At 43.5% G+C, this 14007-nt stretch overlaps 1 protein-coding gene across 5 annotated transcripts in view; it reads right to left on the bottom strand.

Moving 5' to 3' along the window:
• Positions 1–14007, bottom strand: part of kank1a (KN motif and ankyrin repeat domains 1a) — a 50135-nt gene continuing 36128 nt past the window's right edge. For 4 of the 5 annotated variants that reach the window (XM_061767100.1, XM_061767103.1, XM_061767104.1 and 1 more), the window contains 10 exons: positions 9732–12196; positions 7491–7610; positions 5907–6015; positions 5621–5779; positions 5425–5512; positions 4688–4907; positions 3268–3410; positions 1966–2166; positions 921–1019; positions 1–849 (listed from right to left, as the gene is read on the bottom strand). In XM_061767100.1, coding sequence (XP_061623084.1) covers positions 787–849; positions 921–1019; positions 1966–2166; positions 3268–3410; positions 4688–4907; positions 5425–5512; positions 5621–5779; positions 5907–6015; positions 7491–7610; positions 9732–12183 — 3654 coding nt within the window. In that variant the 5' untranslated portion in view covers positions 12184–12196 and the 3' untranslated portion in view covers positions 1–786. Of the gene's footprint in view, positions 850–920; positions 1020–1965; positions 2167–3267; positions 3411–3434; positions 4429–4687; positions 4908–5424; positions 5513–5620; positions 5780–5906; positions 6016–7490; positions 7611–9731; positions 12197–14007 lie in introns of those variants that run through there. The other variant, XM_061767105.1, reaches the window with a different exon arrangement.

The following is a 14007-nucleotide window of genomic DNA, read 5'->3' on the forward strand; positions in this document are numbered from 1 at the left end:
TGCACTTTAATTGATGTTTATTTTTACATGACATCATCGTGCAAAATGACGTCAATGTCAAGGACACAGAAAAAGCAGAAATGACGATACTGTACTAACGTACATTATGTACAAAAAAAAACAGTGGATGTGCTTTAAAACTATACTTTGATAAATATATATGACTTCATATGATCTTTATATGCGCTCATATTGAAAAATATGGTGGTCTCTTTAAATAGATACAAAGGATTGGTAGAAATGTTGGGCCAGAGATCAGCACTATGTACACCACACTACAATAATAGACAGGCAAAAAATATATATATTTATAGGGATTGATTTACATTTAAAAGAAATTACTAGTGTCCATGTGGGACACCAAAAGTTGTGTGAGGCACCAGTTGGTTACATTCACATTAGGAAGTGGGCAGGTGAAAAAAAGGTCGAAAATGTCCACTTGGTTTCTAATAAGGCAGTAAGGAGTCACTGACGCTAGCTTGCGAGCTAACAGAAGCCTAAGAGTCGCTCACGCTAGAATTAGCCTCGGAGTGGCTAACATTAGCATCAGTGGTAGCTACATTTATCATTAGGGTCACTAGGAGCAGCTCAAATCAGCCTTTAAGTCGCTAACAGTAGCCAAAATGATGCTAAAATTTGCCCCAGTGGCTAACAGTAGGCTTGGATTAGCTAACAATAACCTAAGCCACAGAGTGACCATCAGTAGCCTCAGAGCAGACCTTGAGCTTCTGGTTTGCTAAAATTCACCTCAGAGCCTGTGAGGCGCTAACATTAGCCTCCACGTGGCTAATCGAAGACACTCCTGCGAGTGGGGCTCGGCGACATCTTGCGGCCCAATCGAGGAGTTCCCTGAAAAGGACAAAGTCGTCAAAACTGCTAGAATATGGAATCGTGTCATATTTCACAAAAGATGTACATACCGGCGACTGCGCTTTGGAGAAGTTAACGTGCGCATAAAGCAAGACGGCTATGTCCTTGTGGCCGGCGTCCAGCGCAATGGACAGAGCGTTACTCTCGTCCTGAACAAAACAAAATATGGATCAACTATTATTAATATTTGCTGAAATTTTGGCCAAATAGATGCTGTGCCTCACCCGACCAGAATGAGCAAATTAACATTTCAGGACCTGCAAAACTTCAAATTCAGTGGAAATTAACTGGCTTTGCTTTCTGTAATGCTCAACATTTTTACAATTTGATTAATTTTGCTGAAAATGAAAAAAATAGAAATTCAACTATATCATACTTCTGCTTGAAAATTTCCATAAAAATATGCGTTCAAATTTGAACAAATATCTTTTTGCTTAAATTCAATACACATTTGATGTTTGTTCTATTTGAATAGCCAAAATTTTGTATAAATCTATTATCGTTCAAAATAGTTAAAAAAAAAAAAAGTTAGCTTAAATGTATTACAATGTATTGTGCAAATTTAGGATAGTGGCAAACATTTTAGTTCAAATTTTATAAAAATCTATTGTTTAAACTTATAGTAACTGTATAACATAACATTTATACTAAATTAGAAAAACTATTTTTGCTAAAAAAATGTAAATCATTTTTTTGCTTAGATTTTGTATAAATTTAAATGTTTGCCTCAAATTTAGTTTACATTTTTTTAAAAAGCTCAGCTCAAATCAAGTTGACAATTGTTTAAAAATGTAAATTTTTTGTTTAGTATAGATGTCAACTTTTTTTTGCCGAATATTTTTGTATACATTATTGCTCCATTTGTTTTGCTTAAGTTGAGCATACATTTTAAAATGCATTTTGCTAAACTGTAGTTTGAAAAAAGCTCAAATTTAGTCTCAATTGTAGTATAACGTTTGTTCAAATTATAATTATAATTTGTTATGGCTCAAATTAAAAACCAAATTATTAAAATTTAGTAGAAACAACTATTTTTGTTGGAATATAGTATGCAGTTTGTGCTGAAATGGAGTTTGGCACGGCGTGGCGACTCACGCTGTCGCTGAGCGTGGCATCCGTGCCGGGCTGCGCCAGGAGGAGTTTGACGATGTCCACGTGACCGTGTTCGCTGGCGCACATGAGGGCCGTGGAGCCCTCGTCATCCTGCACGTTGACATCGGCGCCGTGGGCCAGCAGGGCTCGGACCATGTCCATGCGGCCGTGGCTCACCGCCAGCATCAGGCCCGTCTGGCCCGCCTGAGCCACACGCTCGCCGTTAACGTTATGACAAACGAACAGCTTCTTCAAATTGACAATATGACATTTGGCCCATGATACAAAAATATTTTGTGCCACTTTCACATTTTTAAAATAATATTTAACAGCGATTTAAAAAAAAAAAAGACAAATTATGTATTTTTTCGTAATTTTAATAGAATTTTACATAGATTTAAAAAAAATACTCATTTGAAATGTTTTACCGTCTACAATATGTTTTTGTACCATTTATGTTTAATAATCTAGATTTTTTTAATTTCAAATATATTTTATACTAAATGCATATAAATATATATACATAAATCAAATAACATTCTGTAACAATTTGTTATTTTTAAATGAGTTAAAAAAAATTTAAATACATTTTTATACCAATTTTCAATTTTTACATTTGTATAAATTCTCTGTTTTAAAAAACATTTTGTATCAAGTTTATAAGTTAAATTTTCCATCAAGTTGATATTTTCTAAAAATAATGTCAATTATTAATTTGATCATTATCAATTATCACTTTGCATCAATGGTATACTTTATTTGTATATATTTTAAAATAATACTTTTTAAATAGTTTTTAAAAATTTACAGACTTTTTTAATAATTATATATATATAAATATATCCATCCATCCATCTATTTTCTGAGCCGCTTATCCTCACTAGGGTTGCGGGAGCGCTGGAGCCTATCCCAGCTATCATCGGGCAGGAGGCGGGGCACACCCTGAACTGGTTGCCAGCCAATCGCAGGGCACATATAAACAAACAACCATTAACACTCTCATTCAGACCTAGGGGCAATTTAGAGACTTCAATTTACCTACCATGCATGTTTGTGGGACGTAGGACGAAACAGGAGTGCCCGGAGACAACCCACGCAGGCACGGGGAGAACATGCAAACTCCACACAGGTGGGGCCGGGGATTGAACCCCGGTCCTCAGAACTGTGAGGCAGACACTCTAACCAGTCATTCACCGTGCCGCTACTATATAAATATATATGTATATATTATAATTTATAATCCATCTTTTTATTATTTCAAACTTACTAAAGTAGTTATGGGCATTCTTTCCGCAGCATACTAACCTGACTTGCGCGCGCGTTGACGTCACCCTTCCCGAAGAGCTCCTCCACGACGCGCATGTCTGCGGGCGTCTCCATGGCGGCTAGCGCCGCCAACATGATGGGCGTGTAGCCCGCCTTATTCTGCTGGTTCACGTTGCACACATCTGCAACACACACACACACACACACATTGTTCTCTGATTGATGCGTTGCCGCCTCTTTGTCAGTCACTTGACTAGCTACCCTGCCAAAGGATGAGACTGAGCTTGAAGAAGGGAGCACAAAAAGGGAAAAGAACACAATACATACAGTAAAGAGGACACAAAAGAGACAAAAGGCTTTTTTCACAGGGGACCTCGTCAACTCTTGAGTCGTTGTGGAAAGAGATGGTCATGTGACACGTACATGTAAAGAATGGAAAGAAATAAACTGGTTTCATAAAGTGGGATTACTTTGCGTACTGTAGTATTTGTGTGTCGGATATGTGCCTTTAAGGGGCGTGGCCTAGTGAATGGAGTCAGAGATGGAGTCAGAGATGCTCCTTGAGTGAATGAGTGCGCCATCTGACAATATTGTAACTGTAAAAGTAAACTTTTGACTTCTGTATTCTTTGTGGTCGAGGTTGTTGTTGTTTTATTATTTTATTTTTTATTCACGATATTTTTTCTTATTCATTTATGTACTTTTTTTATTCCCCTCAAACTTTAGACTGATTTGCACAATGAAAGGACACATGCAAAGGCTTCTCTTCTTGACCCTGTGCTTGTGGTCCCGGCATCTATGGGGGCGGGACCTCCCAGCGGGCATTAGTAGTGGACTCGCGCATGTTCCGCGGGTGCTGGAGCGGTGCCAGCTGGCATCCGCCTTGGTCCCCCGCTCTGGCTACTGCTGGGGGGAGGCGGGCCCCCCTGTCGCCCCTCAGGCCAGCTTCCTCCTCTTCTCTCCATTACTTGTGTCCCGCTGCGGTCGCCTCCTCCTCTTCTCGTGGGGAGGCGTTGCGGTCCCCTGCAGGCTTGTGGGGTTTTCGTCCCTGCCGGGTCAGGGTAGCGGAGGAGGGGTGGTTCGGGGGCGTTCCACCTCCCGCACTCGGGGGATGACAATGATGATTTCCTCTTGTGCAGCGTCGTCCATCACAGGTCAGACAGTCGTTGGAATGCCGTTTGAGTTTTTGTTTCAGGTCCCCTATTGTTTATTTGCACATTTTTTTTAAGAGTAAAAGAAAAAACATCACAAGAAGTGACGTTGCCAAAATTAAGCTCCACCATTTTTTCCTTTTTTTTTTTTAAAGAGAAGAAAATATTTTCTGCTGCCAGGTTGGCACAGCAAATGATCTGTTCTCAATTGCCTGATCTGCATAAATAAAGGCTAAATGACAAAAATTTAATAAATACAGAAATTTGCTTTGCGTACGTAGGACGAGAAGCTCTGCAAGCCGACTTACCGGCATCCAGCAGCTTCTTGACGACGGGGAAGTTGGAGTGCGACACGCTGTAGTGGAGCGCCGTGTTGCCGTTGCCGTCAGCCATGTTGACCACGTGGCGCAGCACGTCCGGCGAGACGGCGCCGAACGCAGCCAGGTAGTCTGAAACGGCAGACCCCGACGCCGCCTTCTGGCTGGAGGCGCGGAACCACTCGTGCTGCACCGTGTTGACGCTCGCCCTCTGCAGGCGAAAAAAATAAAAATAAAAAAATGCTTTAAATGCTGTTCTTCCACACCAAACTCCGCCAAGCACACCTTGACTTGTTTGAAAGTTTTCCCTTGCTGTATCACATTTTTAAGCTATTGTTTGCTATTGAGAGCCTTATTACAGATGCACAATACAGCCATTTACCAAAAGCCAGGAGAACAGCTCAACACACTGAGCACACGCACGCAGGAGCTGCTGTCGGCCACAGCTCACGCCCAGACACGCCAGCCCACCTTTAAGCCCTTTAAGAGGCAGGGCCTGGTGGGGTGCCGTGTGACTTTGGCGAGCCCGCATGAGTTTCTGGGTGTGAGATGCGGCCAACAGCAGCTCCTGCGAGTACGCTCTCTGTGTTTCACTGTTCATCACAGATTTTCACAATACAGTCGGGATTTCCACGGCAGATGGATACAGCACATCCCCCCCCCCCCCCCACCAAAAAAAAAAATCAAAAATCCACAATATAATGGGGAGCACTAATGTAGCCTCTCACCAGGTCTTTACTGCTCACGTCGTCGGGCTCGCTGAGGTGAACTTTGAGGACGTTGCAAGCTGCCAGCATCTTCTCGCTGAGATCGTACCTTCACAGATTAGCAACATTAGTTGCTTAGTTGGCTTGTGCCTCAGGCTGGATCTGTTAGCAACACTCACATCTTGTTTACATGAAAGAAAGCAAACAATTTCCTGACCTTTCTCTCGTCTCCTGCTCGTCCAAACTTCCTTCCTCTGCCTTCTTCTCCTCCATGTCCTTGTCTTCTTCCTTCCCTTCTTCCTCATTCTCATCATCCTCAGAGCCAGAGGAGCTGCTGTCCTCCGAGCTGGAGTCATCACTCGACGTCGTCTCGTAGCTGCTCCACAAGGGGGCGGCAAAGACAAATGGGAAATGAAGCTCGAGGAGGAAGGCGCTTCACCTGGAAGCTTCACCTGACACTCAAAGTGATGAAAATGGGGAATGGTTGCATGGATGTCACACACCCGCCGTTGACGCCGACAAACTGGAGGTTCTTCTTGGCGCCGTTGGAGTCGCCTGGGCCATCTTTTTTCTTCATGATGGACTTGAGCGCGTTGGCGCCGCACGGCTGACCTGAAAGCACAGCAGAGTGTGCCACAGTAGCAAAAAAAAAAATGTAAATACAAAAAAATACAAAAAAAACTAACAAAACAGAAATCAGAAAATCACAAGAAATATTAAATAAAAATGTAAATATACTATTTTTTTAAATTTCATCATTACATAAAAAAATAAGAATGGTCATCAGTAGGGAACATCTAATTATTATATACAATTTAAAAAAAGGTAGATGTTAGAAAAGCTTCATGGATGAAGGCGCCAAATAATGAAACAATTAAAAAAATAATTTTAGATGTTTACTTGAAATGTGTCTTCAAGTTCATGGGTACATGCAGCATTTTCCGGGCACAATGCATTTTTTCATCATTGTTATTTTTGACTTTTGGAATAGGAATTACAATGCTCATACACGTCATTCAAGCAGGGCATGGCTAATAGGCATGTTCTTGTGTGTGGATGGCAACCTCAAGTAAACAAATACCTACAACTCTCTCAACTCTTTTCTCAAGAGAAAAGCCTTCATTTATTAAGTGGTTCTTCACCTGGGTTCGGTGAACCAGTCTCAGGGGTTCAGTGGAGGTCAACACACACACAGAGAGTGTGTGTGTCTGTTCTGTTAACCGCACCCGTATGATTCATGACATCACGCTCCGCATACCATTTGTTATGACATTTTGCAACCTCACAACTTTGTGAGTGATTATTTTTGTGGATGGTAATCATAAAAACAAAGAAAAGGAAGAATTCCGTGAAAATGATATGAGAGTAGCACTTGCCAAGGTGAAGCCGTGCATTTCTGAACTTTTCTCCATCAGGCAACAACAAAAGGCACAGTGACTGGCAGGAAAGAGTGTGTGTGTGTGTGTGTGTGTGTGTATATATATATATTTTATTTTTGTAATTTATTTTCTGATGGCTGGGGTTCAATCCCCACCCTCGCCTGTGTCGAGTTTGCATGTTCTCCCCGTGCCTACGTGTTCTCCCCGTGCCTGCGTGGGTTTTCTCCGGGTACTCCGGTTTCCTCCCACATCCCAAAAACATGCATGGTAGGTTAATTGATGACTCTAAATTGCCCGTAGGTGTGAATGTGGGTGCAGATGGTTGTTTGTTTGTATGTGCCCTGCGATTGCCTGGCAACCAGTTCAGGGTGTACCCCGCCTCTTGCCCGAAGATAGCTGGGATAGGCTCCAGCACGCCCGCAACCCTAGTGAGGAGAAACGGTGAAGAAAATGGATGGATGGATGGATATATCCAATTCTGAAACTGCATGTATGAAACTGTGGGGTTCAGTACCGCCAACAAGGTTAAGAAACCGCTGCTTTATCATCATTGTAGTACACAACCAAATTGGAATTTATTGCACAGTCACTATTGTTTTTTTTGGTTGTTGTTCAGGTTAAGCGGTTCATGACACCATTGATTTCTGGATTTTTGATAGTGATGCATGTACCCCCGTATTTTTGGTGGGAGGGGTTGGTGCGTCCTACCGTGTAGGGCTGTGGACATTTGCAGGTCCATGCGGCTCTTCTGCTCGGCTGCGCTTATCTGCTGATGGTGCTGAGTTTGTGTCTTGGTGGCCTTATCTGCATTCATCTTGGGAGTACCCTCTGAAAGACAAGTACATATGGACACGTTATAAAGAAGACAGTGACATCTTGTTGTAAGAGTAATTCATAGTGTGACCGTTAACATGGATAACGCTAAAGCCACCAATGGCAGTGAAGCACAGGTGTCAAACTGGTGGCCAGATCCGGCCCGCCACATCAAACCCATTTTTATCACGGGCCACATCGTAATTATGACTTCCCTTGGAGTGCCGTTATGACTGTGAAGCCATATAAATGAAAGATTACCTCCTATACTGTAATTACATACAGTATACACAACACATTGATGAATAACCAGTTTTGAAATCAGACGCCTATAAAAACATGTTTTTCGACTATTACATTTCTTTTCAAAGTGGGATCGGTAACAAAAAAATGCTTGCAAATATCTCAATGGTATTACACCAGAACACAATGAGCAATTTTGATTTGCTTTCGCGGGTCACATAAAATGATGTGGCGGGCCGGATCTGGCCACCAGTTTGACACCTGTGCTTTAAGGAGTGGGGCCACGTGAGTGACATCAGTTTATAACACATTCACTGCCATTGGTGGCTTTAGCGTTATCCATGTTAACTGGGAAGGCTGGGAGTGAATGAGTTTTAAGAAAAGCACTATCCAAATTTGATATATATATTTTTTTTATCACTGGCCGGTTTTACTGCGTGTGAGCATCTGGGTGTGAGTTATGGCTCACAACAGCACCTAGTGAGTGTTCTCATTTTGTATTTGTGTGTTTGACTGTTTGTCCCATTCAAGAAACGGCTAAAAGTGCAACGGCGACTGTGGATCTCCTTTCCCACATGTGAGGGCATTGCAGTTCCTTAACTAGTCCAATTCTTTTTCTTTTAATTTTTTTTCCCAATTCGGTCGAGTGGGAGTATATCTGAAGCTTACTACACGTAACAAAAACACAAAAAGCAATAAAATACATAAAATTAACATTTATAAAATTGAAAAAGCAATTTAATTTAAAAAACCACCGTGCAACAGCACGCAACTTGAAAAACTCATATCTCGGTGCACTCGTAAGTCAACGTAGCCTTGTATTGTATGTTGGAAGTGCAAACTCACGACGCATTCCAGAAAGAGTGACCCGAGGCAAAGGGGGCTGCACCACAGGACAAAGAATGTGTCCGCCAGCGTGAGAGCGGCTTATGTAACAGCGAGGCAGCAATGAATCAGCACGAGGTGTTCAGTGAAGGGAGGGAGGCGGTAAAATAAAAAATAATAATAAAAAAGACGACGAGTGTGTGATGGGTGTGTCTGGCTCCCAAAAAGAAATTAACTCATAACTGGTTTGTCCCAATTGTTGTGGCTCTTATATAACAATGTTCTGTTATCACATCAACACTGTCCTTTTATGTCATTTTCATAAAAGGGACAAACTAAAATTCAGAAAAAACACTTTTGTCTCTCCGTCTTTCCACTCGTAATATTACAAATTACAATAATGAGTTTAGCCTGGTAGAATACATTTTTAATTGACTTTATTCTCAAATAATTATGACTTTATTCTTGTAATATCACAAATTTATTACACATATATAAATGATATATTATACATTATACATTTATTCTTGAAATATTACATCTTTGGTCTTTGTCTTTATTCAGATAATATTACAACTTTATTCCCATAGAATTCCAACTTTATTCATGTAGAATAACTACTTTTGCATAGACTATGATTTTCTCATAGAATTACGAGTTTATTATACAACTTTATTCTTGTAATATTTTTGTTAAATTCTTATATGCGGGATTACAACTTGTATATTTATGACTATGCTTGTACGCTGCATTCATGTACGACTGTTTTAATAGACCGACTTTCTTGTAGAACTACGACTATTATATGACAACTCTATTCTCATAATATGAGTTCAAAGTATAGTGGTAGAAAACTATTTTCCCATAAATTTAACAAACAATTATTGTAAAAATGTTCAAATATAACTGACACTACCGACTGCCAAACCACATCTGTTGAGTGGCTGCTATTGCTCCTACGCTGGAGCATGTATATTCTTGTATTTGCACTTCAAACTATGCAAGAGTGTCGTCAATCAGCACTGGAGCCATTAGCCATAGCGCAACATGTAGGTGAAAGTGATTGACCTGAGTGGGTGGCAGCGGTGTCGGCCTGGAGCTCAAGGAGGTCCTCAGCACTCGTGCTCTTCATGGCCGAGTTGATGGAGGAGAGCGTGCTGACCAGCTGGCTGTTGATGGATCCAAACTGGGAGTGGGGCTGACCGAAGGCCTCGGCCAGCTCGCTGTAGTTCTCCGCCAGCAGCATTTGTTGCTCCTGCAGCAGTTTCTGCACCCTTTCAATGTAGTGGTCGAGGCTGGTGCCCCCGTGAGTGTCGGCTAAAGGTCGCGCTGTCTTAGTGGTCGCCTCCACAACGGGTTCCGGGTGCTGCGAGGGTCCGCATGCTATGTTACGAGTTTTTAAGCCAATTAGAAAGTTCTCATGAATGCTGACGGGTCCCACGCCAAATTCTTTGCTTTTGGCGGCGCAGGATTGGCCGAGGAGTGACTCGGTCCCCACGGCGACCGAGCGAACCTTTGCAGCCGAGAGCGCATCTTTGATAAGCCCCTCACCGGCAGCAACCGTTCTAGTTTCAGCAGCGGTGGTATTCGTGAAGGAGTCTGTTAGCGCTATCGTTTTGGTGTTGGTGGAACTGCTGACCACATCAGTCTCGGTGTTGGTCTCCTGCGTGGCCAACTCCGGGGCCACCATGATGCAGGAGTCCACTTTGCTTGAGAGATCAGAGTCGGTTCCTCGGGACACCGTCGTCCTGAGTGGGCCCACGTGGACATCCACAGAGCAATCCCCACTGGCTACCGATCGAGACTCCTTGAGCAACTCCGACATGGGTCTGCAGAAGGCTGAGGAGTCTAGAGACTCGGTGGTGTTGATTCCCACCTCACAGGTCTTTACCTGCTGGTACTCTTCATTTACCTCCAAACTCTGATCGGTACCTATGCCAAGACTACAAACACTAGGGTGACATGACACTCCAACAGATACGCTTTGAGCTTCAGAGATAAGCTGGTCACCAACGCCCCGGCTGTGCACCAGGACTTTGGCCTCCAAGCAGACGTTGTAGGTCTCAGGCCTGATCATCAAGCCCTTATCCGCCTTCTTCTTGTTGGACCCACCGGCCGCCTGGAGCTCCAGCTTCAGCTTAGTCATCTCCATCTGGTGAGTGGTTTCTTTCAGCTGCACCTCCAGACGGTAGATCTTATCTTTTAGCTCCTCGATGGTCTGCTGCTGGAGCTCCATCTCAGTCTCTGTCTCGCTGGACAGGCCAAGCATGGTCTCAGTGACGCCCACTGAAGTGCTGCGGGTGTCCTGGTGGTCCGTTGCAACACCCACGTCCCGGTGGCTGTGTTCTTTCGGAGGTTTGCTCAGCTGGATTTGGAGGTTGTTCATGTTTTCGTCAGTAACTACACCAACCGACTTTTGAAGGGCTTGGTTCTGATTGTGGTTCCGGGTCTGACTTTCAAGTCCACCATTGTCGAGGGTGGACTTCTCCAGAGCTTGGACCTCAGCAGCCAGGCGCCTGAACTCCTCCAGCTGCTGAGCATTCGGTTGCTTGGCTTCAGGCTCGACGATGTGCAGCACAGTCTCTTTTTGGACGGGGACGGGATTCTCCATTTGGTCGGCGCTGCCTACACTGTAGGAGCGCTTGCGGAAGCCACCGGGACCTTTGGACTGGGCGGCTAACTGTCTTTTCTCCTCCTGAAGAACTGCGATCTTCACCTGCAAGATGGGGATTGTCTTCACCTGCTCCTCCAACTCCTTTAGCCTCCGAAGAGCAACCACCATCTGCTCGCGGATCTGCTGAAGATGCAGCGGGCTGACGTTGGTCACCGGAGTGGCCATGCCGGAGCTCATGGGACTGTGACGGATGGAGCTGCCCATGGACGGTGGGTAGTAAGGATTGTACTCTCCGTTGTGGAGGTGACCGTTGATGGGCAGAGGTTGCAGGGCGCTTGGGGAGATCTGACTGGTGGCCATGGAGCCAGAGTATGACGAGAGTGAGCTGTTGGAGCCCGTCCCCCCGAAGCTGGCGAGACGGCGGCGGGGTGGCGGTGGCGGCTCCATGAACAGACGTTCCTGCTCCAGGCGAAGCCTTGTCTCCATGAGGGTTTTCTCCACGTGGGGGTTGTGGCGCAGCGTAAACCTGGGCGAGGGCGGCGGCAGGAGCAGCTTGGGTTCAGCAATGCTGGAGAAGAACTGCTGGGGGACAGCTTCGCAAGCCGCCTTTTGGAGAGTGGGCGCCTGCTGGGCCTTGGCGTTGAGCAATACCGGGGACAGCTTGTCGTCACTATTGGAGGACGAGAGCGAGTCGGTGGACGTCCATTCGGCCCCAGTGCTGGAGCATGGTGCCACCGCCCTCGGTTTGGCCCCTTTGGGCTTCCTCTGGATGCTCACTTTCTTGATGGTGTTGCCCCTCTCGATGTCGTCGACATATTTGAGAAAGTCCAAGTCCAGCTGAAAACCGTATGGAGTTTCCACGAAGTATGGCTCCACAGAGTCCTTGTCGTTATCGAAGCTTGACATCTTTGGCCTCTTTCTATAAAAACAAAGAGACAGAGTGAAGTTTAAAACCAATGTGAGTTGACATGCATTTTGTTCACCATTTGAAAGCATTCCCAGGTGTCTTAACAACATGTCTTTGACTCGCTATTTTAACTATAAGCTTAATTATACAATTGTTGTTAGTTACAATAAATCAATTAAAACAATTTAATGAGAGAAAAGAATTTAAAAAAAATATATATCCATCCATTTTCTTTACCGCTTATCCACACTAGGGTCGCGGGCTGCTGGAGCCTATCCCAACTATCTTCGGGCGGGAGGCGGGGTACACCCTGAACTGGTCGCCAGCCAATCGCATGGCACATAGAAACAAACAACTATTCGCACTCACATTCACACCTATTGGCAACTTAAGAGTCTTCAATCAACCTACTATGAATGTTTTTGGGAAAAACCCACCGGAAAAAAAACACCCAGGTATGGGGAGAACATGCAAACTCCGCACAGGCGGGGCCGGGATTTGAACCCCGGTCCCCAGAACTGTGAGGCAGAAGTCCTAACCAGTTGGCCGGTGTGCCGGCAAAAATAAATATATTTTATACAATTTTAGGAAAAAGTGGCTAAATTAATGCAACAAATATTACTGGACTCTTGATAATGTAAATGCCTGGTGGTCCGGATTAAAAAAAAAAAAAAAAAAAAACAGAGTGGGTCATACTTCTTCCCACCCCTTCACCACATTGTGTATATGTGGCACATGGACACACTACTATTTCAGAAAGAGTAGTTTATGGCCGGACTCTTGGCTGTTGCTTGAAAGGGGCTCTAGTTCCTTGTCCAGCTGAGCTGAGAACATTAAGGGCAAAGAAACTGTGTTGAGGTGGTTATGTTAACTAGCCCTATTGTGATGTAACAGTGGGGCAAAAGTGCAAAACGTCTCGTTCACAGACACATATTCAGAAATAGGCAGCCAAGACAAAAAATACTTGATTAACTTCACCCTTAGCAGTTACTCGAGTCCCAACTGTTTGTATAAACACCCCCCCCCCCCCCAATCACTCCCATAATATGTCCCATTTAAAGTCTTTTGGCGATTGTTTAGTTGTTGTTCATTGAGGGAACAACAATGTGAAAACAACAATGTGAAAGTGTGAAAGTGTAGAACGTGTCTCTTCTGACGATCCATTAAATTTGACAACACGTGTACAAACACGTCTGACACACTGTCACACACACACTTTCACACAAACTGAAAGAGTGATTGACAAGCACTATTGCAAGTGCAGCTAAAATCAGCCCAAAACTATGGCAAGCATGTGAGGCAAACCACAGATGAAAATACATTTCATGCAGCATGTCATGTTGTTAAAAACATGGCTAGAGTAGAAATGAAACATTTCAAACATTTAATAACCATTAATAAAAAAAATAATACAAATACTAGCTGAAAAATACAAAAATATCAGAAGCAAATGTAAAAAAATTGCTAAAAAATACAATTTGTAATAATAGACAAACAGGAAAAAAAATGCATCAGGGAACAAAAACAAAACTGGGGGGGGGGGGGGGGGTGAATGCAAATACACCGACAAATAAAATGTTATATGAAAAAATAAAAAATTATTTGAAAATACTGGACCAAAAATACAAAAATATTAGATGAAAACAATGACTGATCTCCTGGGTTTACCTTCCAACCCTATACCCTAGCACTGTAACGCATGTCTCTGACATCATCTTCACTGTTTGACCTGTGTTCTTGGTCAAGAAAGACAACTATGACAGATATTAATATGGTTGTACGATAATTGCAACCTGCGGATTATCTGTAGACAGTTGCATCCC

This window comes from Phyllopteryx taeniolatus, chromosome 3 (assembly GCF_024500385.1).
Source record: "Phyllopteryx taeniolatus isolate TA_2022b chromosome 3, UOR_Ptae_1.2, whole genome shotgun sequence".
NCBI lineage: Eukaryota > Metazoa > Chordata > Actinopteri > Syngnathiformes > Syngnathidae > Phyllopteryx > Phyllopteryx taeniolatus.